Source organism: Protopterus annectens, chromosome 14.part0 (genome assembly GCF_019279795.1).
Source record: "Protopterus annectens isolate FY-2018-M chromosome 14.part0, PAN1.0, whole genome shotgun sequence".
Lineage (NCBI taxonomy): Eukaryota > Metazoa > Chordata > Ceratodontiformes > Protopteridae > Protopterus > Protopterus annectens.
The window spans coordinates 132,289,771-132,317,719 of record NC_056748.1 but is presented as its reverse complement, the minus strand read 5'-3'; the positions used below and the strand labels follow the sequence as shown (position 1 = coordinate 132,317,719).

The 27,949-nt window shown below is 39.9% G+C and overlaps 1 protein-coding gene across 2 annotated transcripts in view; it reads right to left on the bottom strand.

Annotated features, from left to right (window-relative positions):
- The window catches only part of VTI1A (vesicle transport through interaction with t-SNAREs 1A), a 3,369,915-nt gene that overhangs the window by 3,137,509 nt on the left and 204,457 nt on the right, over nt 1-27,949 (bottom strand). For both annotated transcript variants that reach the window (XM_044055852.1, XM_044055853.1), the window contains exon 2: nt 5,367-5,425. In XM_044055852.1, coding sequence (XP_043911787.1) covers nt 5,367-5,425 — 59 coding nt within the window. The remainder of the gene's footprint in view (nt 1-5,366; nt 5,426-27,949) is intronic.

The window sequence follows — 27,949 nt, the reverse complement described above, 5'->3', positions numbered from 1 at the left end:
GATTCATTAGTGGTGTCCATCATAACCTCTCTTTTTTGACGGAGGATAGAAGGCAGAGGATGTGCAAGGCAACACCATTTGTTTCTTAGGCAGTAATGGAGTTTACTCATCTGCAGTTTGTCTAAGGGCACTACCAGTATGAAGAAGGCCATGTACCCCAGTGTCCTTAATCCCTTGCTGTGACATGACATAGCTATGCTATGGCATGAAGTATTCACTCAGAAAAACATTTCTTCTCATGATTCAAAGGATTTCTGAATCACAGTGTCTAGCTGTGCTTCCAGTAACAAGTTTGCTGTTTAGGAAACAGAAGCGATTTAAAAGGTTCAGAAAAAGAAATGGGAGTCTAGAAGTAAGAACGACTGAACTGCAGTGCTTTCCAAGAGTCCTCCAAAGTTGCTGTTTGTATCAGATAATCTTCCAGGCATGACAGGGAAATGTAAATCTCTCTGGATCTATAGTGAGCAATTACTGTAGCCAGACATTCTGTAAATATTCTGAGGTGCAGCAAATAAAACAAAGGCAAGGAAATAAACTAGAAGCGAGGCCTCTCAGCCACTTCAAAATACTGCCAGTCTGCTTTGCCTATGGGGTAGGTGAATGAAGGCATGCTTTAGATCTAGTGTCATGAAATTGTTACCAAGAATGCTCAAGGAAGGAGGAGTGTCCAGACAGCTTACAAGGTCAACACTGTGAACTTTGCAAACTTCAGGAATTTATTTAGTTTTAAAACATCCAAGACTGATCTCCAATTGCAGTCTTTTCAAGGTACCAGGAACATGCTTGACTAAAATCCTTTGTCTTCCATAAGCTGTGGCCCTCTCCCTTTGCCCCCTTGTCAAAGGGAATCTCCTAACAATGGTGTTACTAGATACCTTTCTTTTCTGGGAACTAGGGGAATTCCTTAAAAGTTTTTATGCAACGCAGAATGCATCAATGAGATGAGATTTTTCAGTACCCAGGTATCTGTTGCGATGTTTTTTTCATTCTTTTACAAGCAGGCTCAGCCAGCCTCCCAAGTTTGGGTTGCAGGTTATTGGGATAGGGTGATTTTAAAGGAGGAGGAAAAATGGTGGGGTTTTGTGGGTGCGAGGGAAAGTCAAGTTCTGTCAAGGCACAGCTGTTCCCAATATGTGTCTTGGTACTGGGGGCATCCAGGCTTCATTGTTTTTTTTTTTTCTATAATGGGTTCTCATCCTCTTAGGCTATTTTTGTTTGCCCTACCTAGAGAAAGGGCCAGGTTATCGTAGGGTTGATCCAGATATGGACTGGGATAAGGTAACAAAACAACTATTTTACTGACTGTGTAGTCTTGCCCTAAATATAAAGCAAATAACAAAGGGGAAAGAGGACACCCCTGCATGGTTTCACTGTTTGAACATAACTTGTCAGAGAGGAACCCTCTCACCTTAATTCCTGCCTCTGACCGTTCATAAATCCTCCTAATCAACCCAATTATTTTATCAGGGAATGCAAATGCTTCAAAAATCACAGCAGATATTATCAAATGCTTTCCGTGCATCAAGACCCAACAAAAATACTAGTACTTTGTTACATTACGCTTTCCCTTAGGATCGTCCAAGTTCAGTTACTAATGTTTTTGAATGTTTGCCTCTCTTCCACAAAACCACACAGTTTCATGTGCATCAATGTTGGCAACACCTTTGTCATTTTCTTACTTAGGACAGAAATAAACACTTCATTAACATGGTTTAAAACTGAAATGGGTCTACATAAAGATGGGCCTGGAGACGGTCTTCACTCTGTTTGGGTAATACAACCACCATAACGTTTTTTTTTTTTTAAGATGCTGGTGCCCCCCCCCTTTTAAAATACTGTTAAATGAAACCTTGCAAATCTTCATCACTTTTTTCCCTCCTGCCTTCGAAACTTATACAGAAATCCCATCTGTTCCTGTAGACGTCCCTGCTGATTGACTTAATCACTATTTTTATCTCATCTTCTTGTATCTTAGCTACTAACTGTTGAGCCTCATTTTCCCCTAACCTTAGCATAACTAACTCTTCCATAAATATTTCCATTTGTGCCTTTTCTTGGTTTCCAAATTCCATGGCTTTATACAAATTTTCATAACATTTCCGAAATATCTCTAATACCTCTACAGGATCTTCTTATTTTGCTTGTCACAGGCTCCTCTTTCTGCTGCCTAACTTGTTATGCTAAAAGAATTGCGTTCTTAATCGGGGGACCCGCTGCAGCAGGCTTGTGTGGTATACACTAGTACTAAAGTACATGCTTACTCTTTTTAGCTCAAAGGGTAAGGGACTGATCAAATTACTAACAAGAGGGCTCTTTCCTAAGTACAATTTCCAATGGGAGGTTAGGTCTGAGGTAAATTTAAGAAACTGCCTTAATTAACAGAAACCACTTCTGTTTAGACTTTCTTTGTACTGATCACAGAGATAAATGCAATTAATTTCATGGAATGCTAACTGGTCAGGAAACCCTATTAAGGCAACAATGGATCTTGCCAACATTAAGTATCAGGCTCAGAAACTTTGTCTACAAGAAATCCTTTCATTGACTCAAAATGCCAGTTCCAGAAGGTGTGCGTGTGTATGTGTGTATGTGTGCATGTGTGTGTTTGTGTATATGGAAGAGAGGGTTTTTTGGGTGGGGAACAGCTTTAGTGTAGTGTGTGTTTGATGGTGTTTGTGATACACTGGAACTGTGTGCAAGTATTTCCAGGTTAGGGTTAGAGTAAAGGCTAAGAAGGGATGTCTAAGGGGATGTATACACCGTTACTTTTTGATAAAATAGACTGCTAGCATAGTGATTTTATGCATAATGTACTACATCTCAGTGCTGTTCTTCTGGTTATCTTAAATGTGTGTTGTATTTTATGCGTATGTTGTTATAGTAATGAAAATCTGTTGTAATGTACATTACTACCCAGGGTGGGTCTGCATTTTATTATGCTTGGCCAATTTGCTACCCCGATAAACCAACATAAATAAATAATATTTAATGTAATGTGTGCACAATGCTGTATGTGGTGTGCATCTTGAGTGTCTTGTTTAGTTGAAGTGTTATAGAATGTGTTCTAAGGTAAGGTGTAGGGTTGGGTTACAGTTACGGTAAGGAATAGGGAGAGGTGTAGGGTTAGCAAACATTAGTCCTGATCCACTTAATGCATGCTAACCTTAACCCTGCTCCTGCCCCAAACTCCACCACCACCTTAACTTGGAAAAGCATTTTTTGTAACACTACTATCACTCAGATAAATTATGTCTGAAGTTAGCAGCAAGGCTGCTTTGTTAATGGACCACAAAATTAAAATGCTTGTTTTCCTTTTGTGACTGATTGTTCTTCGAGGCCTTAGATTTTCAAATGGATCTGATCCAGCAAGTCAAATAACAAACCTATGTGTTTCAGCATTTCAGTATTTCAATCAATGGCCATAGATCCAGACACAAACGCACACACACACACACACACACACACACACACACACACACACACACACACACACACACACACACACACACACACACACACACACACACACACACACACACACACACACACACACATAACCTGGATCCTGCGATTCACTCCAGTGCCCTTCAGCACATCGGGTGACAAGCACCCTTCAGCACTCATCGTTTCCGTAGCAGGTACGGGTTTTACGGGATCGGGTTGCTAGCCCGAGGCCCAACCCTCCTCAGAGGGTGCTCCACACACTTGCACGCACAAACTCACATCTAGGGCCAACTCAGAGTGTCCAATCCACCTACTGCATGTCTTTGAAATGTGGGAGGAAACCGGAGCACCCAGAAGAAACGCACACAAATGCAGGGAAGACATGCCTACTCCATACAGAAGACACCCCTCGAACTGGAGAATCTCTTGCTGTGAGGTGACAGTGCTAACTGCTATACCATTGTGCCATCCCATATATATGCATATACATATGTTCCAGTTGTCGAATGGAAAAAAAAGCCAGAACTGATCAAAAATCAGCTGATCAAAAGTACTGGCTTTTTTTTCTGTGTGAGACTGCAATATAGTGGGGATGAAAAAATGTGGCCTTCCACACTGTCGAGCAATCTCGGACATAGTATATATAATTAGCATTGGGTGTGGTGGGTGCAGGGGTGGGGGATGCTTGTCCCCTGGAAAAAAAATTACTTTTTTTTTTTGCTTTACATTTTGAAAGGCTGTTGAATGAAACATTGTGCTTGAGCAGGCACCTTTTGATCTAGTGAATTTTCAACATTTGTATATATAGCCATATTATAAATATAAATACACATACGTACACAGATATATAAATATATAGCTTGACAGGTAGCGATGACTTATAAAAAGCAATGAAACAGCCAGAGAAGAGAGGGTGAGAAATGGTAAGGGTGCTTAAATATGGGAGGGAGGGGATGCAGAAGATGTGGGTCTTCAGCAGAATGAGGGAGCTTCAGGAGACAGTACAAGGCTATAAATGATAGTGGGTTGGCTACTCAGTCATAAAAGAGCAGTGTGTAATGGAAGAGAAGTAGACAAAAGGAGGCCAGATGACAGGATGATGCAGGAAAAGGTATAGTGGAATAAAGACAGCGGGCAGGGCAGTGCCTACTACGTGACTACAGACAAACAGGAAAAAATAAGCTAAATGAAGAATGTGAGAAAGACAAATAAGAAGGAGAGGTCATAGAAGAAAGCCAAAGTAGAAAGGCATGGCAGTCAGCAGTGGCAAGTGAATAAGGGGAAAGGGGTAAACAGAGACGTGGGTGGCAATACTGCAGCCATCACTAAAATGGAAACCAGTAAGGAAATATACAAGGACAGGGTCCGAACAGAGTAAAGTGCTTGTATGAAGGTACTGAAGAGATGGGTAAGAAATCAAATGTGCCAATGAGGAGACAGCAACTGGCATAGATAGCCAGGAGGGCTGCATGCTAATGCCTCCCTCTTGTTCACCACTACTGGTTCTTCCAGACAACATACAATGGTGCTCAGTCTGAAACAAAAAGTGCAGTGCTAAGTGATAAATACAAGCACACGCTCCCCCCTTACTGCACAGTACCAGTGTTCACTCCCCAATGTGGGCTGATGGTGCTCTAATTAAAAAGCACTTCCAAAACACAAATTGGGTCAGGAAGTGTTCTCAAATAAACCTGTTACCTCAGAATAATTATGAAAAAAAATAACACCTCAGAAACACTCTATCCAAGGCTTGTTAATATAACACTGATCATCAACAAACTGTTAATGTTTCCTGCATCTGACTGAAGAATACTGTCACATATCACTGCAAGCAAGGACCATCTTGTTTATAAACTCAGACTCTGAATTCCTGCTAAGCCAAAACATTGCAAGCTAACAAAAATCCATTAGAAAATACACACCAGCTCTCTTGCTTCTTCCATCTGTTTTTCGACATTTACAACCAAGTGTTTCTTTTCATCTGGAAAATACAAGAAATTAAATGACACTGTCAGAAAATGACATGAAAAGTGAGAAATGCCCTTCTAAATGCACACAGAAGGAAACTACACACTTTACAGTGAAGAAAATAATTAGGAAACAACATAATAAATTAAAAAAAAAACAACTGTGTATGCAACTTAACCATAAAAGTAGATATCTGAGTGTAATTGCTGTTGCAGCCATCATGTAAGGGATCTCTGCCACAGATGGAGTCCAAGTCCAGCCTAAATATCAGAGATGAACAACCTACTCCTTTATGGATAACTTGATACCATCTTCCCTCAGATGTCTACACAATTCCTGGTGTAAGAAGAGATTCTACCCATGCCATCCTTAGTTCTTTCTTGCCCCATAAAGGATTAGACCAACACTGTTAGCCTGGTAAGAAACTTTCCATCTTCTCAGGGTCAGCCTAGAAGACGAAAATCTAAGTGCACTAAGGGAGACTCGGCCAAAAGGGGTGTGGGCTCTAGAAGTGTTTAGGAGAAGGGAAAGTTATGCAGCTGTTCAGCAAAAAGCAATGCAACCTTCAGATATGACTTCCAGTGACCTACAGGAAGATAAAAGACAACTGTACAGAGACTTGGTTAAAATAAATGAAGCAAGGATGGAGTATATCAACACAAACAACAAAAGGCTGTAAAACAATGGAAGAAGCTCTAAACAGATAATCAGATGAGGTGATAAAGCTGCAAAAATCAGAGGATGAAATGAAGAAAAGGCTAGATAAATGTGAGATTGCTCAGGAAGAGATGTTTCAAAAAAATAAAATAATTAGATGACAGAGAATGTAGGGAAAACCTTAAGATTTTCAGCTATACCAGAGAAGCTTGGAAGAACAGACCATTCATTTTATTAAAGCAGAAATAAGCAACTGGACTGGTATTCCGCAGCAGGAGTTGTTAGTTGAAAGGGCACATTGTGCGTATGCTCCAAACCTGTTTATAAGAAAGCAACCTAGACGTTTAATAGTAAAGATGCAATCTTACCAGCACAAGGAGTTAATTCTGACAAAACTGTTGCAGAAGGAATAAATAGTAAAAGTGTGAGACAGCAGAGTATTTGTGGAGAATGATTACTCACTGTACATCAGGCAGAAGAGGAGTAAATTCATTCCACTAATGGGAATGTGAAGAAGCAGGTGTGAGATTCAAACTGCTGCACCCAGCTGTCTCTTCAAGGTATTCTTTCCTGGAGGGATAAAAATAATTTTCTGATAAAGTACATGCTAAGGAGAAAATACAAAAGTTTGTCCAACAAAAAGTGAGCGGTGAAACAGAAGGATATACTGCTTCTTGTTTTTCTGGTAATAAAGACCACAGACAGACTGTGCCTGTGAAACCTTTTCCACTGTTACAACGGAAAATGTTGGAGAGAAGGAAGGAAGCATGAGAGTTGACTAGAAGAACTGAGAATAAGTTGAAAATGAGAGACAGGATCTGGGAGATGTACATGAAAAGTAATAGAACCAGTAACTTAATTTGGGGTTACAATGCAATAATTATATTTGTGAAAAATAACAGAACAAGAAAATCTGGAAATATTTTTTCAGAATTTGTTGGACTTGTGGGGGACTTCTCCAGTTCGATTCCCAGCTGGGGTGCTTTCTGTGTGTGGTCTGCATGTCATCCCTGTGGTCACGTGGGTTTCCTCCGGGTGCTCCGGTTTCCTCCCACATCCCAAAGACATGCTGTAGGTGGATCAGACACTCTAAATTGGCCCTAGGCATGAGTGTGTGTGTGCCTTCTGTGGAAGGTTGGGCTGGTAACTCGACACTGCAAAACTCTGCTGCCAATCATGAGTGGACAGGTGATCTGCTGTGGCAACCCCTAACCGGGGAAATGCCGAAAGAAGAAGAAGAAGAAGTTGACTTGTGGGGGACACTAAAGCTTATGCCCTACTTCGTGTCATTAATGTTTGGAAAAAAAGCTTTGGGGATGAGGAAGAGAGGGGAGAAAGTTAACTGTACGTAAATACATTTTTTTTCTTAGTAGCATTATTTTTGTGATGTATATTTTTCTTTGCATGCTATAACATTTTCTCTGCTATTTTTAAGTGTAATGGAGATTGTAAATAGGTGCTGCTGTTCTGTTTTTCCCTTTCTTTCTCTCTTCCTTCTTGTTCAGTTTTAAGAAATGTATGCAATAGCTACGTATAAAAAAGCCGTTTAAAAGTGCATGACAAAAAATGAATGTGCTTTTTCTCATTCTTGCATAGGGGAATGACTGAATTAAGGACCTTTGACTGATTTAGTAACAAGTTTTAAGAGAAAGCGAGTAAAAGAAAAAGAATATTGAATATTATGAGGCTTTTCTTCTAGAAAATTAATGTATGCTTAGTAGTAGTTCTATATCGGGCAATGTGTCCTTGAAAACAATGTGATAAAGGGAACTCAGCTGCTTAGTTCTCATGTTTCCATGGAGACAAACTGATAAAGAGAATTTGGTTACAAACTGGTGCAGAGTGACTTGCTGGGAAAAAAAGAAAAAAAGAGAAACTGGCTAGGGGATAATGTTCTCTGAAAGCATTCTGTGGACAGCTATAAAGATAAGATAAAACCAGTTAGCACTTAGTAGAAGCACAGGCTGCACCATGTGTCTCAGCATGGATAACCTTTTTTTTAGGTTAACTGAGGTCTATGAGTGTGGCTTGTCAGTATGGGACATTTGTTCCAATTAGGAAGGTAAAACTTCAGTATTTGAAGATGTACATAATTTTTGTGCTAGTATTAAATCAATACACTTTAGGGTGGTATTGGGGTTTATTTTTTGTTTGAAGACTTTCAATAAAACAAAACATTTGCAGATGTGATATAAGCTCAAACTAATATGACAAAAAACAACTATATAAAAGTTCAACCTGCCAAACAGTGTATGCATGTAACACAAAAGCTGGAACTAGACATTTAACATGATTGTTATACATAAAAGGTGAGAATAACAATTGTTTAATACAATGATGCTTTCTGTAATGTCTTTAAATGTCAATGGTCTCACAGATAAATACAAAACAAAGAATAGTGAACAATATTAAAAAATGTAGAGTGCAAGTAGCTATGTTACAGGAGAGACACTTGGAAAGAACTGAATATGTGAAATTCACAAAGAAATGTTTTCGGGATGGTTATTCTGCAGAACATCTTGGACAAAGGAAAAGAGCAGTATTTATATTAATTGCAAGATGAGCTCTAATAGTGATAGAAGAGGATAAAAAAAAGATAATATTAGCAGATTTATAGTGCTAAGGGACTACTGGCAAGGGATGAGGATTACACTAACATGTATATATATTTCACCTAAAGCTGCTACAATGAAGCTTAAGAAAATTTGGATCTATATTAGAATACTGAACATTCAAAATGTCAAATGTTCTAATATCGAACCCTATCAATCAAAAATTGAAAACATCGAACAGTCATAACAGCAAATTTTTTCCTAGGGAAAAAATCTGCTGTGGAAAAATACATACACACCACACAAGCACTCCAGACAGACAACAATCCACACACATACACCTAAACTTTTACACCTAACCCTACACTAAACTATACATACACCACTAACTATCCACTTACCTTAACCCAAACCCTAAGGTCCATCACTATCGCACAGTCACCTCATCCGCGCCCTAACCCTAACTCACCTACCCCGCCCTAATCCCCACGTCCACACAATCGCACACTTACCTGACCACGACCCGTAACTTTCCACCACAGCACTGAAAATACTGAAGCAACAGAAATGGACAACAGAATTCTTTCCTTAGGAAAAAAATCAGTTTTCTGTTTATTCGATATTTTCAGCATTTGCTGAAAACGGGTCAATATTAGAACACTCGAAATTTTGAACATTCGGTGTTCTAATATAGATCTGAAAATTCTGGGAGAAATAATCAGTTTTCCACAAAGAATATTACTTATAGGTGGGGACTGGAATTTGATTTGCAAAAGATGTATCTGGGGGGGGCCCAGAAGGGAAAGCATAACAAAGGAGGGTAGATTTCTGAAAAAAAATTATGAAAATATTTAGCATGGAAGATTTGACTTCAGTAATAGGAGTTCAGAGTGAATTTACATATTATTCCCCAAGATATAAAAACTGGGCTAGTCTAGACAGAATTTATATTTCATAGGAACATGTGCATTTAATTGAAGCTGTTGATATACACCCAATAACTATTTCAGCTCATGCACCAATAACAACTAAAATAAAAACACAAGGTAATAAAATAAAAATGAGACACTGACGATTTCCCACCTATCTGCTGAAAAGAGAGGAATTTAAGGAATGGGTAGTGGAGATTATTCAAAAGCTATTAGAGAGAACAGAAATTACTTCTGAAAATATAGCTAGAGAGTGTGATAAAATTAAGGTGGAGTTTAAAAATAGGGTGGAAATAAAAGAAAGGGAGCTATGGTTAAAAAGTAACAAAAATTACTTAGAGGGACTAACAAATGTTAAAAGTATTGCAGAATGAGGGAATCTCACAGAACAAGAGGAGGATCAACATTAGAATGCTAAGCAGAAAACATGGGATTAAACCAATAATATACACACATTTGGAAATACTGCTGTTAAGCAACTGTTTTTTTTTTTTTTTTTTGATAACACTACAGCACAAAAACTTTTAGCATGACTTAGGCAACAGAAAGTAGAAAGGGCTGTCACCAAGCTTAGGAAGCCTATAAACAAGGAAGGTAACAAAAAATAATTTAGCGGTATTAGAAACATTTTGGAAATTCTATGAAAATCTGTATAAAGCAGAGAAACATGGAAATCAAGAAAAGATACAAATGGAAATGTTTATGGAAGAATTAAATATGCCAAGGTTAGAGTTAGAGGTAGATGAGGCTCAATTACTAACAGTTAGGATAGGAGTTGAGATAAAAAATGTGATGTATAACCAATCTACAGGATAAAGTCCCCAGGAATAGATGGCATTCTCCTGTGGAAATTTGGAGGCTAGGAGGAAAAAAAACTGAGAAAGATCTAAACATTTTTGTTTAACAGTATTTTAAGAGAAGGAGCAGTACTAACATCCTGGAAGAAAGCAGTGGTAGCTGTAATACCTAAAGAGGCTAAAGATCCAGAAGATCCAGCTTCATATAGGTCCATTTCAAAACTAAACCATGATTACAGTGTTCATGTCTATAATGGCTAAAAGAAAGGCAAAAGTAATGCAAAAATTGACAGATTGACAATGTAGTTTCACGGAGGGGAGGCAAATTATTTCACATTAACAGAACATCAATGATCCAAAGGGAAGCAGAATGTAAGAAAATATTGGTTGTTGGTGGGTCTTCATGCAGAGAAAGCATCTGACAAGAGTAAGCTGGGACTTTGCAAGCGGGAAAATGGAAGCATTTGGATTTCCCCAAAAAAATATACGGCTGATTTGGAGGATATACGAGGGATCACAGGCAAAAATTAAAGTGGCTGGGGTCCTCTATGATAATTTCTCCTTGAGCAGAGGAACCAGACACGGGTGTCCTCTTTCCCTTTTGTTATTTGCATTATATTGAGAACCACTGGGAAAGAAAATAAGGGACTCAGAAATTCAAGGATATAACTACCAGACACAATGAGTGACAATCTCCTAGCATTCATTCACCGAGCTACTCACCACTCATCTCACCAACACCAATACACTCACACTCGTAACCTTACTAACTTTAACCCTTCTATATTCTCCGAAACCCTTAAACTGAAATGGGGACAACCTAAAAACTCTTCCACTAGATAAGGCCTTAGACTCCTTTAATACTACCTTCCTAGGCATCTTAAACATCTAAGCCCCACCTAGAACAAAACAAATAAAACCCAATTCCTCCCCTTGGCTAACAAAGGACACCAAAACACTTATGCTACAAAGAGACAAGACCTGGAAACTTTACAACAAAAATAAGCACCCTGCTACCCTCCTTAAATATAGGCAACTCTGCAATCTAACCAAAAAGCATGTTACAAATTATAAGAAATCTTACTACACCAAAATACAGGCTACCCACACCTAAAATCCTAAACAATTCTGGAACTCCATCAACTCTCTTTTGTACCCCAGTACCAAATCCAATCCCTGTCCTGACAACAATAAAACTGACACAGAAATTGACACCCTTTTTAACTCCTTCTTTACCAACTCTATAGCTGAACTTACCAAGACCTTCTCCAACCACATCTCCTCCCCTCCTCCCAATCCTACTTCCCCTTCCTCTTCCCAACCCTCCACTCCTAATCCTTCAAATCCTTTTCATCTAAAACCCGTCTCAACATCCTACATCAAAAAGCTTCTTTCCAAACTCAAGCCATGCTCCAATGCCCCTGACAATATTCCCTCACTCTTTCTCAAGCTCGCTGCAGATGGCATTGCCATCCCCATCAGTATTCTCATCAATAGGTCTATCCAGGAATCTTATGTCCCCAAATTATGGCATGCTGCCTTTATCTTACCCTCCAAAAAGGAGGCAAAAATAATAGCATCTCTAACTTCTGACCAATAGCCATTCTTTCCCCAATTTCAAAATCCTTGCAAAATGCATCCACCAACAACTCATGCCCTGCCTCATTAATAATCAACTCCTCATCCCTATACAACACTGCTTCCATCCTGGCCATAGTACAATAACTGCTCTCCTATCTTTCGTAGACATAGTTAACCATGGCTGGGACTCTGGAAAAATTGTCTCCACTGTCCTTCTCAATCTATCCAAGGCATTTGATACCGTCTCTCATACCCATCTTCTAAATCACCTTTTTAACCTCAATCTCTCCCAAAAATCCATTATACGGTTCAATAGTTATCTCTCTGACAGATCCCAGGCTGTGAAATGGCAAACTGTTTACTCAACCTTCCTACCTACCCCAACCGTGGTCCCCAGGGGTCTATACTCGGACCAATGCTCTTTAATATATTTATCAATAGTTTTTACGCTGCAATTCCAAACACTCAAACAGTACAATATGCAGACGATTCCACGTTAGTCTGTCTGCTCATAGCCTTCCAAAGCTCCAGGCAAAATCCCAACTGGCCTTTACAACTACAGAGAACTGGAGGCTTCAAAATCATCTCTCCCTTAATGCCAATAAATCCAAAATCCTTATTTTCTCTCCCTCAAAAGCCATCTCTCTCAGCAAACAATCCTTCAATATCATCAGCCATATCAACTCCACTATAGAAGTCGTTACTTTTGCAAAACTTCTTCGGGTTACCATTGATGAACACCTGAAATTCGAAACACGTGTCCAACTAAATATTAAGAAAACTCATCAGAAACTTGGTATGCTATACAGAAACTCTTACTTTCTCTCCCCTTCTACAAGGAAAACTCTCTCCATGACCTACTTACTACCATCACTACTGTACAGTGCTCCACTACTAACAAACCTCTCTTCCACCATCTCTGCAAAACTAGAAATCTGTTACAACAAAATCTCTAAATTCGCTACTAAATCTAACCACTCCTGCCATCACTGTAGCTCTCTCCAAATGCTAAACTGGCTAGAGCTTCCCAACTACCTTGACAACATCCAACTCACTACAGCCCACAAATTAATCTTTAAACCTACTGCATGCCCTGCTTTAGCAAGTATCTTACCATCTTACATACCTCACAGACCCCTGAGATCTGCCCAACAAAATCTACTTTCTGTATACAAACCAAAATGTCCCACTGGACAGTTTCTCCTATCCTTTTCCTTAGCCAAAAAATGGAACTCTCTCCCACCCTCACTACGAATCTCAAAAAACTTTGAACACTTTAAATCCCAGCTCCATTCCTACCTCTCCCATAACTGGAAATGTAATTGCACCCTACCTACTTAATCTTGCTAATGCCCCTATTCTGCTAATTGCCTCCTATACATGTACTTCCACATGTACCTCTACACCTTGCTGTTTTTCCTCTACAGCTTCCCCTCTCTGAATCTAACGTAACATAACATCAAAACCTTGACTGCATATAATGTAAATACTGTACATACTTTGTAACTCTACTCTCTCTATTTGGAAATTGTCTCTTTCCTTTCTACCTACATATTAGGTTCATGCTAAGAGATGCTGCTAACTAGCTACTATAATCATCCCTGACTTGTGTACTCCACTTTTGCTACTAAACAACTGCCTCTCTCTACTTTCACCAGATTGCTTTTTCTTCTAAACAACCACCTCCCTCTCTACTACTCAACGGCCCCCCTTTTCTTTCACCAGAACCTTGAATGTATACTTGGTACACATCGCACTTTCCTCCTTCATTTCTTCCACATACTACTAAACCTAGACTTCTACCTTTCAAATATTCAGTCTTTGCAACTAACAGAAGACTTACACTTTCATAGTTTTTAAATATTTCTCAGCTTATTCCACTGCCTCAGTTCAACTTTATGCTGTGCAAATGGCTCTCTAAGCAGCTACATATATGTCATGAAGAGTATTCATATTTTTTCAATTGTATTTTGCTATATCTCAGTATATAATTCTACATTTGTTTTAAATCATAAGTTTGATTTTCTTGTATGTAATATGGAGCTTTTCTCCCCGGGCCTCCACTGAAAATGGGCTCCCTGAGCCCAGTGGACCTCCCCGGTTATCAAACTGGAAATAAATAAATAAATAACTGGTATGGTAGTCAAAAAAAGCTGGCTCTATTTGCAGATGATATTATTTTATACCTGACAAAACCAGAAAGAGACATTACAGTGTTGCAGAACATTTTCAGACAGTTTTAAATCTTTTCAGGATACAAAATTAATGAAACTAAAATAAAGGCAATAGCGGTAAATTACGTATCCACTTATGAACTGGTTCAGCAATAGCCATATTTATGGGTACAGGACAAAATTAAGTATTTAGCAGTATGTATTAAAAATAATTCTGGTGTGGCAGCTAAGGATATGTGGGAAGAGATTAAACAAAAGATAATACAAAAACTGAGAAAATGGAAGCTCTGTTATATGGATATGAATAGTAAGATACAAGCAGTTAAAATGCTTTTAGTCCCACTAGTCTTATATACAGGCCAGGCATATTTTTATCAACCATAGGAAGAGTTGTGTACAGCAACTGATAAAGAGCTGAAGGACATTATCTGTGCTGGGAATACAGCAACAGTCAAGTGGGGTAAGCTGATTCTTCCAGCAGAACAGGGTGGATTGGGATTACCCAATTTGAGGGGGTATTTCAAAGCTACACAGTTAAGTCTCCTATACATAGCTCAAGCAGAAAACTATAATTCAAAGTGGAAAGGGATGATGATGAAACAGGGGGGAAGCTCAACAAAGGAGGTGAGAATGGGATTTTAGATGCTGGCCTTTAAGGAGAACAATAATTATACAGAATATTATATCTATAAAGTAACAGAAAGTATTTTAAGAACTAAGTCAACATGGGAATGGAGAAAGGAGAGTCTGCCAATAGGGATGACTGCAATTAGGACATAGACAAAAAGCAAGAGGGGGCTGAACTATTTTAGAGAAAACTGGCAAAGGAACTAAGTTATTGGGAACAAATAACTAGAGAAGGAAAGATGATTGAATAGAAGATGCCATGAACTTATTTGGACTGCAGCTTAGAAATTACCTTCCCTATCAAGGACTGATATCAGAGTACAGGCAAAAAGAAAGAAATAGGGGTCTTAAATGAAAGACCAGCTCTGTTAGAGTTTTGAGTAGAATCTAGAACAGAAGCTACCTTTAAAAAAGGAATTACTAATAAGAGCATATAACACATTGCATGATAACTATAAGAATCAATCAGAGGCAGCTAGAAGGGATTGGGAAAAGAGATTGGATAAGCAATTCACAAAGAAACAATGGGAGGATATATGTATATCTTCCAAATATGTAACAAAATCTAGAACATTTAGGATTTTTGCTTGGAAATGTTTACATGGATATTTTTATATCTCAAGTAGACTCCACAGAATTCTTCATCAGGTAGACGGCAGATGCTGGAGGTGTGACAGGAAAATAAGAGGTAATTGGGAACATATTTTCTGGGAGTACGGTGAAATGTTAGACTTTAAGGATTCCTTGTGGGATGCACCGTCAGAGATGCTGGGTGTGCAGGTTGGTGTGACGAGGGACATGATTTTTCTGAACTATGATACAGAATCAGAATTGCCTAGATATGGTAAGGCCTTTCTGTGTCTAATTATAGTGGCTGCCAAAACAGCAATTACTAGAAAATGGAAATCAAAATCTTAACCAACTTACTAGAAGTAGTGAATATAGTTAACAGAGATGAAACAACTAGAACGGAGATCTTTAGAAAAGGGTAGGAGCAAACTACATAGGAAAAATGGGAATTGTAGGAACTATACACAGGGGAGGAATGAGGTTTGAAAGAAGGCAGGACTTAAATGAGCTATGTAATGTTTGACTGAATATGATTGGGTAGATTATAAGTGATGTATAATGTTTGCAACTGGGAGTGTGTCAGTATGGTTTGTGATGTAAAATGCTTGCAACTAAGATTGTGTATGTGTGGTTTGTTTTCATTTATATAAATGTATGATTGCCTATGTTATAAGTGATGGTTTAATAAAGATGTTTCTTGTTTAAAAAAAAGGCAGGAATTGAATAATGTATGTAATGTTGCTTAAGTTATATAATATACAGCAATATATGTACAGTATAACATTTGTAAATGTGAACGTGTTAATACAGTTTGATTATTTTTATATAAATGTAAATTTGCCTATGTCACAAGTGATAATTCAAAAAGGTGTTTAAAAAAAGGGCAGTACAGATAAACTCCAAATGAGGACTAAGGGAACCCACTGCCAACACTGTGAGTATTTAAAGACAAATCTAGTCCTAGCCATAGACACCACATCTGTCAGTGCCATGTGAATGTGTGCATTGAGGACCACGTGGCTCCTTCTGCTATGTCCTGGGTATTCACTCCTCCAGGAAAGCTGTGGTACCGGATGTGCTCGAGCTAGAATGAAATCTTGCATTCCTATGCAATGGTTTCCCATGAGCTTTACAACAAAAATGCAACTCTGTGAGCTAGCCATTAGGAAACTGTCTGCTTACACACAAGTAATCCCTCTTTCTCTGTGGCAAATGATACAAACGACTGTATATTACGTTATCAAACTTTTAAAAGTTCGAACGTCATATGGTCGAAGTCATATGATCGAACCTTTAAAAGTTCAAAAAACTAAAAAAAAATAAACAGAAAAAAATCTACCTGCCATTTTAAGAAGGGGGGCAAGCCCCCCTGTACCCCCCCCCCACTCTTTAAATATACCAACTCCGAGATCGCACCACAGTGCAGGAAAGGGAAATCTTCCCATTCCACACTGTACGGAGATCTCCATTGAAATGTTAGAACTTTTAAAAGTTCGATCATATGGTGTTGACTATATGAAGTTCGAACTTTTAAAAGTTCGTTAAAGTAATATACACCCTAATACAAACAATTGCTCTGATTTTCGGGACAAACAATGTTTGCCTTTATGGTGTCCCTGGTTCTAAGACTATGTAGTAACTGAATTGCCCGTGTACATGCAAGGAAAAGTACAGTTGTGCAAGTAAACTTACCATAACAGAGATGATCGAACAATCACTGCTGCTATGCAGTAGCCTAAGCTACATGGCTTACATCCTGTTAAGCTTCCAAAGCTTCAGGGCCCATTCCACACAGCCAAACTATTAGTTAGCTTGCGCTGAGCTGGCTAAAACACAAGTTTGGGTGCCAGTCCCTTAAGTGCTTTTATGCCAACTGAGTGAGGGAGGCTAGGAACAAAAAAAACAGACGTCCACACTCTGGCATCAAAAAGACACCAAAAAACAAGGGCTACTACAGCAGCGATCATTCAGTTATCTACTGTTAATGCAAGTTTCCATACACAACTGTTTTATGTTCATCATACTGATTACTGCTGAAGTATCCAAAGCTATATGGGTAGATCACCACAGATTAGAACATCTGGGAAGGAAAGGGATCTAGGAACACCTGTAGAATATTCCTAGCAAAGCCTGACCCAGACCTGTAAAAGGAAGCTTACCTTGCTTTGTAAAAGTATGTACAAAGAAAATAGTTGCTGCTTCTAGAATACTTCTACAGTCCACCACTTTCCAAAAAGCCACAGATGAAGCCAAGGCCCTAGGAGAGTGGGCCCTGACCCTGCCTGGAATAGTTCTGCTGTGATGGGAATAACAAAAGTTAATAGCTTCAGAAAACGATTTGGAAATAGTCTGCTTTGACACAGATTGTCCCTTCTTCTGTTTACCTTCACAAGAATTGAACTGCTGGGAAGTTCTGAAAGATTTTGTTCTGTCATGACAGGACAGGAGCTGTCGGTGAGCTTGCAAAGTATGAAGTATCATGTCTCCCTTAGTTTTGAGTTCAGCAAATAAACAAAGGAAGGTGGATAGTCTAGCTGAAACTAAACTAGGATAACACATTAGGCATAAAAAAAGGATTAGTTCAAAGAGAAATCCCTTCTCGATAAAAATGAGATAAGACTGACCTGTCATAAGAGCTTGCAACTCAGATGCTCTTCTTGAAGGTCAGAGCAAACGTTCTGTTTGAAAAGAGGAACCAAGCAGGGGTGTCCTCTTTTCTCTTTATTTGCACTATATTCAAAAATCACTGGCAAAGAAAATAAGGGACTCAGAAGTTCAAGGATACAATTGGTATGGTAATCAAGAAAAGCTGGTTTTACTTGCAGATATTATTTTGTACACGATGAAACCAGAAAAGGATACTGTGGAACATTCTGACAGTTTCAGAACTTTTCAGAATACAAAATTAATGAAGATAAAACAAAGGCAACAGCTGTAAACTATGCACCCACACATGAATTTGTTCAGCAATACCTACATTTATGGGGACATGATAAAATGAAGTATTTAGGAGTATGGGTCGAAAAGGATTCTGTTATGGCAGCTAAGGATATGTGGGAAGAGACTGAACAAAAGATAATAAACTGAGAAACTGAAATCTCTGTCTTATGGACATAGCAAGATAAAAACAGTGAAAATATTTTTAGTCTCTTTAATTTTATAAACAGGTCAGGCATATTTTTATCAACCAGAGGAGTAGTTGCGGATAACAAAAGACTTGAATGATTTTACCTGTAAGGGGGAAAAGGACAAGAATCAGGTGGGATAAGGGGGGAGGTTGGCATAATGGTCAAGGTATTTATCTTACAGACATGAGGTGCAGGGTTTGATTCTCACATGGGGTAATTGGCTAGGCTTAAAATGGCACACAAGGGCAGTTAGCCTAGTACTAATCTATGAACCTATACGTTAATCCTTCCAATAGAAAAAGGTGGTTTGGGATTACTTGATTTGAAGGGGTACTTTAGAGCTATACAGCTATGGCTCCTATACATAACGCAAGCAGAAAGCTATAATACAAAGTGGAAAAGAATGATGATGAAATGGGGGAAGCTCAAGAAATAAGGAGAGACTGGGATTTTGGATTCAGATCCTTAAGGAGAGTAACAATAACCATAAAGATTATTATATTCATAAAGTAGCAGAAATATTCTAAGAACTAAGCCAATACGGGAATGGAAAAAGGAGATTTTGCCAATAGGGATGACTGAAATTAGGGATACAGCCAATAGACAAGAGGGGGATGGAATTTACTAGTGAAATTGGCAAAAGAACCAAGGTACTGGTAGCAAATAATTAGACAAGGAAAGGTAATAGAACGGGAACTGACTAAGAACACATTTGGACTACAGGCTACAAATTGCCTTCCTTATCAAGGACTGATATCAGAGTATAAGCAAAGTGAAAGGAATAAGGGGATCTAAGTGAAAGACCAGCACTGGTAAACTTTTTGTTAGAAAGATGTTGCTGTTAAAAAAGGGATAATTAGTAGGGCATATAAAATACTGCATGATAAGTATAAGAAGCAATCAGAGGAGGTTACAAAGAACTGGAAAGAGAGACTGGATAAGCAATTCACAAAGAAACATTGGGAGGATATATGTATGGCTCCCAAATATGCAATAAAGTCTAGAAGATTTATGATTTTTGCTTGGAAGTGTTTGCATAGGTGTTTTGAAACTCCAAACAGACTCCAAAGAATGTTTCCCTAGGTAGACTGCAAATGCCAGAGGTGTGATGGGGAAGAAAAAGCTAGTTTGGAATATATTTTTTGGGAATGTAATGAGTTGGCAGACTTTAAAAATTCAATGCAGACTACTATCAGAAATACTGGATGAGCAAACTGGTATAACTAAAGAAATGATTGTTGGAGCTGTGATACAGAGTCAAAATTGCCTAGACATAATAAGGCCTTGCTAAGTTCTGCTGTCGATCAAAAAAAGCATTTACTAGAAGATGGAAATCAAAGTGTGAATCAACTCTACTAGTAGTGAATATAGTAACAGAGATAAAAGAACTGGAAGTGGGATCTCTAGAGAAGGGTAGGAGCACATTGTATAGAAAACATGGGAATTGTGGAAACAATAGATGTAGAATAATGTTTTGAAGGAAGAAAGAGGTTTAAGGAAAGGTAAGAATTGAATTATCTATGTACTGCTCGACTGACATATGTGATGTATAATGTTTGCAACTGAAAATATGTCAATACAGTTTGTTTTCCATGTCTTAAGTAATCATTCTATAAAGATGTTTCTTGTTAAATAAGAAAAATATAAAGGCTAAGTATTGTTTTTTCCTGTTATTAACCAGGTCGGTGGCTGTTTGACATGCACATACAAGTAATTACTACCCAGGGCTAAATCTTTGTGTAAAGATCTTAATACTTTTAGCCAGAAGCCAGGTACCGCATCTGGGGCTGGGCTTTTCAAGTTAAGAGCTTTTCTTAATTTTGTTTCAGTTTCTCTGGCCATTACTTCATCCCATTTCATATCCTCCACATCTGAACTCCATAATGTTTCTTTTTAAATTTTCTATCCATTCAGTATCATTATGTTTCATAGGCTGTTCAAAAGTATTTCTCCAAAATGCAGCTATTTCTTCTTTTTTTGGTGGCGTTTCTATTCCTTTTGCTTTGCTTCTCAGTTCTCCATAAAACTTTTTGGGGTTATCAATGAATTGCTTATTTTGTACTTTTCTTTTATAGTTATTTGCATATCTTCTAAGTTTTCTGCGAGTGCTGATATCCTTAGTTTATTAAATAAAACAAGTAAATAATGTTAGACGTTTCCTCCCTATTCACGGTTATCCCGAATGATATAAGGATAGAGTATCTGAAGGCTTTTCTAATGAGTTCAAGTAGTTACAAGCCCATTTAAGGTAGATGTTCAATGTTTGTTCATTGAGACCATTCTGGAAAACAATGTTTTTATGTCCTCCAAGAGATATTATATGCAGAAGAAAGGGGTAGCTATGGGGACCCCATGTGCCAACAGTTATGCTATGCTGTGTTGACACATTGGGAGTCCCAGTATGTTCTTGATAACTATGTATCAAACATATTTTTCCATCATTTTGTGACAATATTTTTATATTGTGGCAAGATGAACAGGCTGCATTACAAGATTTTCTAGCATACGTACATGAGACTACCACTTTCTTAAAATTTTCCATGACATTTTCTATAGATACCATTGATTATTTCGATAGAAGGTTATATAAAGACGCTAAGATTTAGCTAGTAACCACCAGACACAGGAAAGAATGCCACAGAAATCATATTTTACATTGTAATTGTTTACACCCACCGCACATTTATAGGAACATTGTAAAAAGGACAGTTTATGAGAAATTCGAGGTTAAACAACAATGATACTGTATTCTTGGAACAGGTAGAGATTATGAAGGAGGAATTAATGCAGAGGGGCTATAAACTTAATGAGATGTAAGAGCAGTTGGATCAAGTCCACCACCTGAGGAAAACTTCGGCAGCTCCCTATTTTTCCACTAGGGGTAAATAGATAGTGGTTGAGAAAGAGAAAGTACAGTTTTGTACCTTCCACAGATGTTTGAGTGTTCACACTGCTGCAGTTATTACACTTGGGTTATCCTGCCGTCATGCGGTCCCGCAGTCGGCTAGAGTTCCAAAGTCTTGGTCCGGCGTCGGTTGCTGTCGCTTCTTCCCTGACGTCAGTGCGCCAGTGGTATATAAGATGCATCCAACTCCATTTTCTTCAGTTTTTCTTGCCCCAGATGTCAGGTGCCCACAATAGGTAGGCAATACATATTGCTAATAAAAAATATACATATAAAATAAAAACAATACCTTCAGCTACAAGCAAATACACCACAAAGGTTGTATAGGATAGAAAGGTATAGATAAGTCCAGCTAGTTCAGAGGGGATGGTGGGAGGGTAACCTGGACTGCAGCAGTGTGAACACTCGAACATCTACATTTATGGTAGGTACAAAACTGTACTATGTTCATCATGTTACACTGCTGCAGTCATTACACTTGGGTAGAATCCCAAAGCTAAGGTTGGGTGGCTGGTCTATAAATGGTTAGGATTGGCTATGAGGCCTTGCAGAACGGCAGTGGCAAATCCTGCTCTGGATTTAGAGTAAAGAGGCAGGTGGTAATACTTGGTAAAGGTGTGCAGTGAACTCCAAGTTGCAGCCTCCAAAATTTCCTTGGTAGGTACCCCTCTGAGAAAGGCTGTTGAAGTGGCTGTTGCCCTGGTGGAATGTGGCCTAATGGTATTTGGGACTGATTTTCCATGCTGTGTGTAGCAGTAACGAATACAGTGTCCTATCCATTTGGATATAGTCTGCTTTGAGATAGCCTTGCCCTGTGATCCTGCAGCATATGTTACAAACAGTTGCTCGGTTTTCCTGAAAGCTTTTGTTTTGTCCAAGAAGAAGCGTAGCTGTCTGTGCATGTCCAAAGAATGCAGAAGTTTCTCCCCTTTATTCTGGGGGTTTGGATAAAAAGTTGGCAAATGGATGGTTTGGCTGAGAGCCACACTAGATATCACCTTTGGCATAAAGGTAGGGTTTGTCCTTAAAGAAACCCTGTCCTGATGAAAAATTATAAAAGGTTCCACTGCCATTAATGCCTTTCGCTCTGAGACTCTTCGTGCTGAATTTACTGCCAGGAGCAGAGCTGTTTTCCATGATAAAAATTTTAGATTGGCTGTATTGGCTGGCCCAAAAGATGGCAGGGTCAGTTTTTCCAAAACTAAATTGAGGTCCCAAGTCGGTGTTGGTGCTCTCCGGGGCGGTCTTATGTTTTTAGCCCCTCTGAGGTACTGCTTTAGCAAGGGATGAGAGAATAAAGGAGGATCCATGTTGTAATGTGCCGAAACGGCAGAGGCGTGGATCTTAACTGATGAGAAGGATAGGCCTCTGTCCAGCATCTCAGTGAAGTATTGTAAAATCTGAGGAATGTTTGGAACAAGAGGGTCAAGGTTTTGAGCCTGGTTCCAGACACAGAATCTCTTCCATTTTTCTGAGTAAGCTTTCCTGGTGCTAGGCCTCCTGGCCTCCAAAATGACATCCATAACAGCTTTAGAGAGAGGTGTTGCCTGTTTGGCTAATGTATCTGCATGCAGCTAGGTTTTAGGGTTTTGAGCTGACCGTGCAGGATCTGAATGTTTTGTTGAGTCAGAAGGTGTGGAATCTGAGGAAAAATCCATGGTGGGCCATGAGCCAAGTTCCTTAAGATAGGGTACCAGTGCTGGCGTGGCCAGTCTGGAGCAATCAGTATCATCTGTGGTTTTTCTTGTCTGGCTTTTAGGAGTACCTTTGAAAGGAGAGGCAGTGGCGGGAAGGCATAAACTTTTAGATTTTTCCAGCTGAACAGGAGAGCGTCCACTTTCCATGCTTGTTTGTGATAAGTCCTTGTGCAGAATTTTTGTAGTTGGCAATTCAGTGGGGAGGCAAACAGATCTATGTCTGGGCAGCCCCATTTTTGCATTACCATGCTGAAGATTTGTGGATTCAATTTCCATTCATGAGGGTTCATGATATTTCTGCTTAGATCATCTGCCAGAGTATTTTTCTTTCCAGGCAGGAATTGTGCTTGCAGGTGAACTTGATACGTTAGAGCTGCGTTCCACAAGGTCATGGCTTGCCTGCATAGGGGGTAAGAATGAGTGCACCCTTGCTTGTTTATGTACCACATTACTGTGGTGTTGTCTGTCTTTAGTAGTAATTGTCCTGGATGCAGAAGGTCCTTGAAAGCTGTTAGGGCATTTTGAACAGCCAACATCTCTTTTTGATTGATGTGAAGATGCATCTGGTCTGTGGTCCACTTGCCGTGAATGCATTTTCCTGCCGTGTGTGCTCCCCAGACGTAATAAGAAGCATCTGTTGTTAGAATTTGCCTGGCTGTTGGTTGGGTAAAAAGCTGACCCTTGTTTAGGTGACATGCCTGTGCCCACCATCGAAACTCCTGTTGTAGGCAGGGTATCATTGGTATTACTGCTTCTAAACTGTGAGAGTGTTGAGTCCAAACACTTTTTAGGTACCATTGTAATTTCCTCATTTGCAGTCTGGCATATGGTATTAGTAGAATGCAGGATGCCATGAATCCCACAGGGCCTGCAGAATTTTTCTTGCAGGGAGATGGGACTTTTTTGCCAGTAATTGAAAATACTGAGTTAGTTGAACTTGTTTGTCTGGCGTGAGGTAAGCCGTCTGGGCCATTGTATTTAAGCTGGCACCCAGGAATATAATCTGTTGCGAGGGCACTAGTTTTGACTTCCTTTCGTTTACTGTGTACCCTAGAGAAATTAGCAACCTTTTTACAAATGCCAGATGCTGTAGAAGAATGTACTTTGTCTCTGCTTGAATGAGGCAGTCGTCCAGGTATGGATATATTTGAATTCCTTTTTGTCTGCAAAATGCAATTACTGGTGCCAGGCACTTTGTGAAGACCCTGGGCACAGTAGATAAGCCAAAGGGCAGTGCAGAGAATTGATAGTGCATTGTACCAGCTTTGAATCTGAGGTATCTTCTGCAATTTTGTCTGATAGGGACATGCAGGTATGCGTCTGAGGTCCAGCGTAACAAACCAAGCCTTCTTGCCCAGCATGGGTAGAAGCTGCTGTAATGTCAACATTTTGAATTTTGGAATATCCAGGTAAGTATTCAGAATTGAAAGGTCTAGTATGGGCCTCCAGGCCTTGTCCTTTCTGGGGACCAGGAAGAGTCTTGAGTAAAATCCTTGTCCTTGTTCCTGTTGTGGTACTTTTTGAATAGCTCTTATGTCCATGAAGGCTGAAATTTGTTTTTGTGCCTCTGCCCATTGATTTTGTGGCAGGTCTGGCATTCCTTTTAGCCTTGGTAAAGTATGAAAGTGGAACCTGTAACCTTGAGACACAATATTCAGAAACCATTTGTCTTTGGTGATTGCTTGCCAGTTTTGAGAAAAAAGTGCTAGTTTCCTCCCTAAGGGGGCTTCCAAAAGAGACGTGCTTGGCCTACGAAGGGGAAAGTCATTGTGACTGTTTCCTGTAAGGTTGAGATTTGTCCTTACCTCCTTTTGGGGTTGAGGTGCCCCATTGTTGTCGTCTTTTTGAGCCTTGGGGTTGAGATCTGCCTCTTGGGCGTCTTTATCTGACTCACTGTGGCCTGTCTGACACTGGAAAGGACCAATTCTTTGTTGGACAATTTCTGCTAAACCAAGGTGGCTGTACCTTTAAGAAATCCTTGACTGTTTGCATAGATTTAGCTTTATCCTCCATTTTCTTTAACACCTCTTCTGCCTTAACACCAAACAAGGTATCATGCTGTAAAGGAGCATCCAATAATTTTGCCTTAACATGATCAGGTAAACTCTGTTCTTTTAACCAAGCATGTCTTCGAATCACATAACCTGTAACTAACTGCAGCTCTACAAGAGGCCTCTAAAGAATCAAAACCACATTGCAGAGTATGTTTTCCCACCTGTTCAACTGCATGCAATAAATCCTGCATTTCTTTACAATCAGGAGCTTCTGAGCTTGTAAGCATTTTCTGTTTTAACTGAGCCATTAAATATTGTTGGTACTTAAGCATGTGAAACTAGCAATTTAAAGCTCTTACTGCTAAGGTTGCATAAGTGTATACTTTCTTTCCCTATCTATCCAAAGCTCTGGAATCTCTATCAGAGGGTACTGGATTTTTTGCAATGGAAACCTTAACCCCTTTTGGACCCTGGGAAATAGTTTCTGGATCAGCAGAAGTGTTTTTGTAAAGAAACTTGTGAGAGTCAGGGACTCTATAGTACCTGTCTGGCTTGGCTGGAGCAGGGGGCAAAGATTCAGGAGATAAGCTGGATTCAGAGAACACATCATCCACAATGTCTAGTGCAAGCGGAACAGCCAGCAGCCTGTGCTGAGGCAATAAAAGGAAATCCCTGAGCCTTTTCTTGGATTCTGAGTAATCCTGACTTTCCCAATGGAAATGCTCCCTCATGTTATGTAAGGTTTCCCCAAAATAATAATCCTCAGGAGGAGAGGCTGAAGGGATAGATTCTTCAGCATCAGAGTCCTCATAGGGGGGGGGGGGGGGAGAGTATCCCTGGTCCGAAGAGGAATCAGAGGAAATGGAAACCTGATCAGAGGAATCAGTCTGTATCCTGCCTACGCCTTTTCTCAGGAGGGGGATGGGAACCCCTGATTAGAGTAATGATGTCTTCGGCCATTTTAAGCATCTGTTTCTTAGGCATGGAGGACTCTTCCAGGAGAATGCTGTACTTGTTTCTTTGTCTTTAATGGTACCTTTGTCTTGGCTGTTGTTTTAATGGTAAGTTGTGCAGGTCTGAAAACACCCTCAGAAGCCGATGCCTGCTCAGTGGCTCCAGACCCATCTGAGGGATTAGGTTCCGTAGGCCCAATACCTTGAGTTTCCAGAGGCCTAGTTGTCTCCATGTGGGAGTCGGAAGCGGCCTATGGCTCTGAGGTAGTGGGTGTCAGGGGCTGCGAAAGTGCCTCACTGAGAACCGGCGACTGGCCTAGAAGAGGTTTCGTCGTCAGTTTTGGACCCCGGATGCCTGTCTTTATCCTTGTCTTTGCATTTTTTTGGTATTGAGGTCGTCGGTTGATCTGACGGGCACGGCATAATTGAACCTTCGGCCAAAGTAGTGCAAAGCAAAATCAAAACGTCTTTTTACAGTGCGTTTGTTAAATCTAGCACAAAACCGACAACTAGTGACATCGTGATCAAGGCCTAGGCATGGAATGCAGTAAGAGTGTAAGTCCTTATGAGGTATTTGCTTCCCACAAGAAATACAATTATTAACTTTTTCGGACATCGGCCTGAGGCAAGAAAAAAGTTTCCCCAATGGGTTACTTAGCTTTATTGAAGACTTCGGATCTGAAATTCAACTACGAAAATCTCAGGAGTCGGCCGACTGGCACTTGTGGACTGCTTCTGCTTTGGGCACCGCGCGGCAAGAAAGACAAGAAAATGGCATCGGATGCATCTTATATACCCCTGGCACCCTGACGTCAGGGAAGAAGCGACAGCAACTGACGCCGGACCAAGATTTTGGAACTCTGGCTGACTGCGGGACCGCCTGATGGCAGGATAACCCAAGTGTAATGACTGCAGCAGTGTAACACGATGAATATCTACGTTAGAAAAGCCCTTGGCAAATGTCTTTCTTACTCAGATAATATAGCAGAGATATGTCCAGCAGAGCCACTGCGGTGATCCCCGGGTAAATTTTCTGTTTCCCATCCACCCGTCAAGGTTTCTCTTGAAGAGTGTTAGTGAGGGGCTCTGCCTGATGTATATTGGAATCCTGTTCCAAAGCATTGGGAGTCTCTGGGACAGGAATTTATCCCTCCAGCATGTCCTATTTATCATTATGGTGAGGTTTATATCTCTAGAGCATGTGGCTCTCCGGGATTTTTTTTTTTTTTAGGTGGAGCATGTCCATCAATTCTGGGTTCTCATGGCCTTGTATGTCAGGCAGAGATCACCTCTGAGTAAGCGGTATGCAACCGAGTACAGTTGGAGTTTCTTGAGTCGGGCTGCATAGGGCATCTGTTTGAGGCCAGTAATCCTCTTGGTGAGGTACTATTGTGATCTTTCCAGCTGTTGCAGGTGTCTTGTAAGGTACATCCCAAATGGGGCATTGTATTTTAGGATGGGTCTAATGAGTGATGAGTAGAGAGGCACAATAACCTCTTTAGTTCTAGATGTGAACCCTTTTGTGATTAGGTGGGCCACATAGAAGGATTTTCTAATCACTTTGGCAATATGATTATCAAAGGAGAGATTACTATCTACTTGGGTCCCCAGATCCCTTATTACATTTTCTGTATTTAGGGGACTACCACCTATGTGGTAGTTTGCTGGTACTTCATTTTTTCCAAAGGAGATGACTATGCACTTTTTGGCATTTAGCTTGAGGCCATGATTTTGACACCAGGTATCCATCTCAGTGAGACCCTTCTGGAGTGTGTCTGTATCCGCCATAGAATCAATTATGGCCCCTAGTTTGCAGTCGTCTGCGAACTTGGTCAGCCATAGTCCTCCTATGCTTGCCTGTACCTCTGAGAAGTATATACTGAACAGGAGGGGTCCTAGGACTGAGCCCTGGAGAACGCCACTTGTAACCGGTTTAGAGTCGGACATAGAGCCTGCAACTCTCACCATATGGG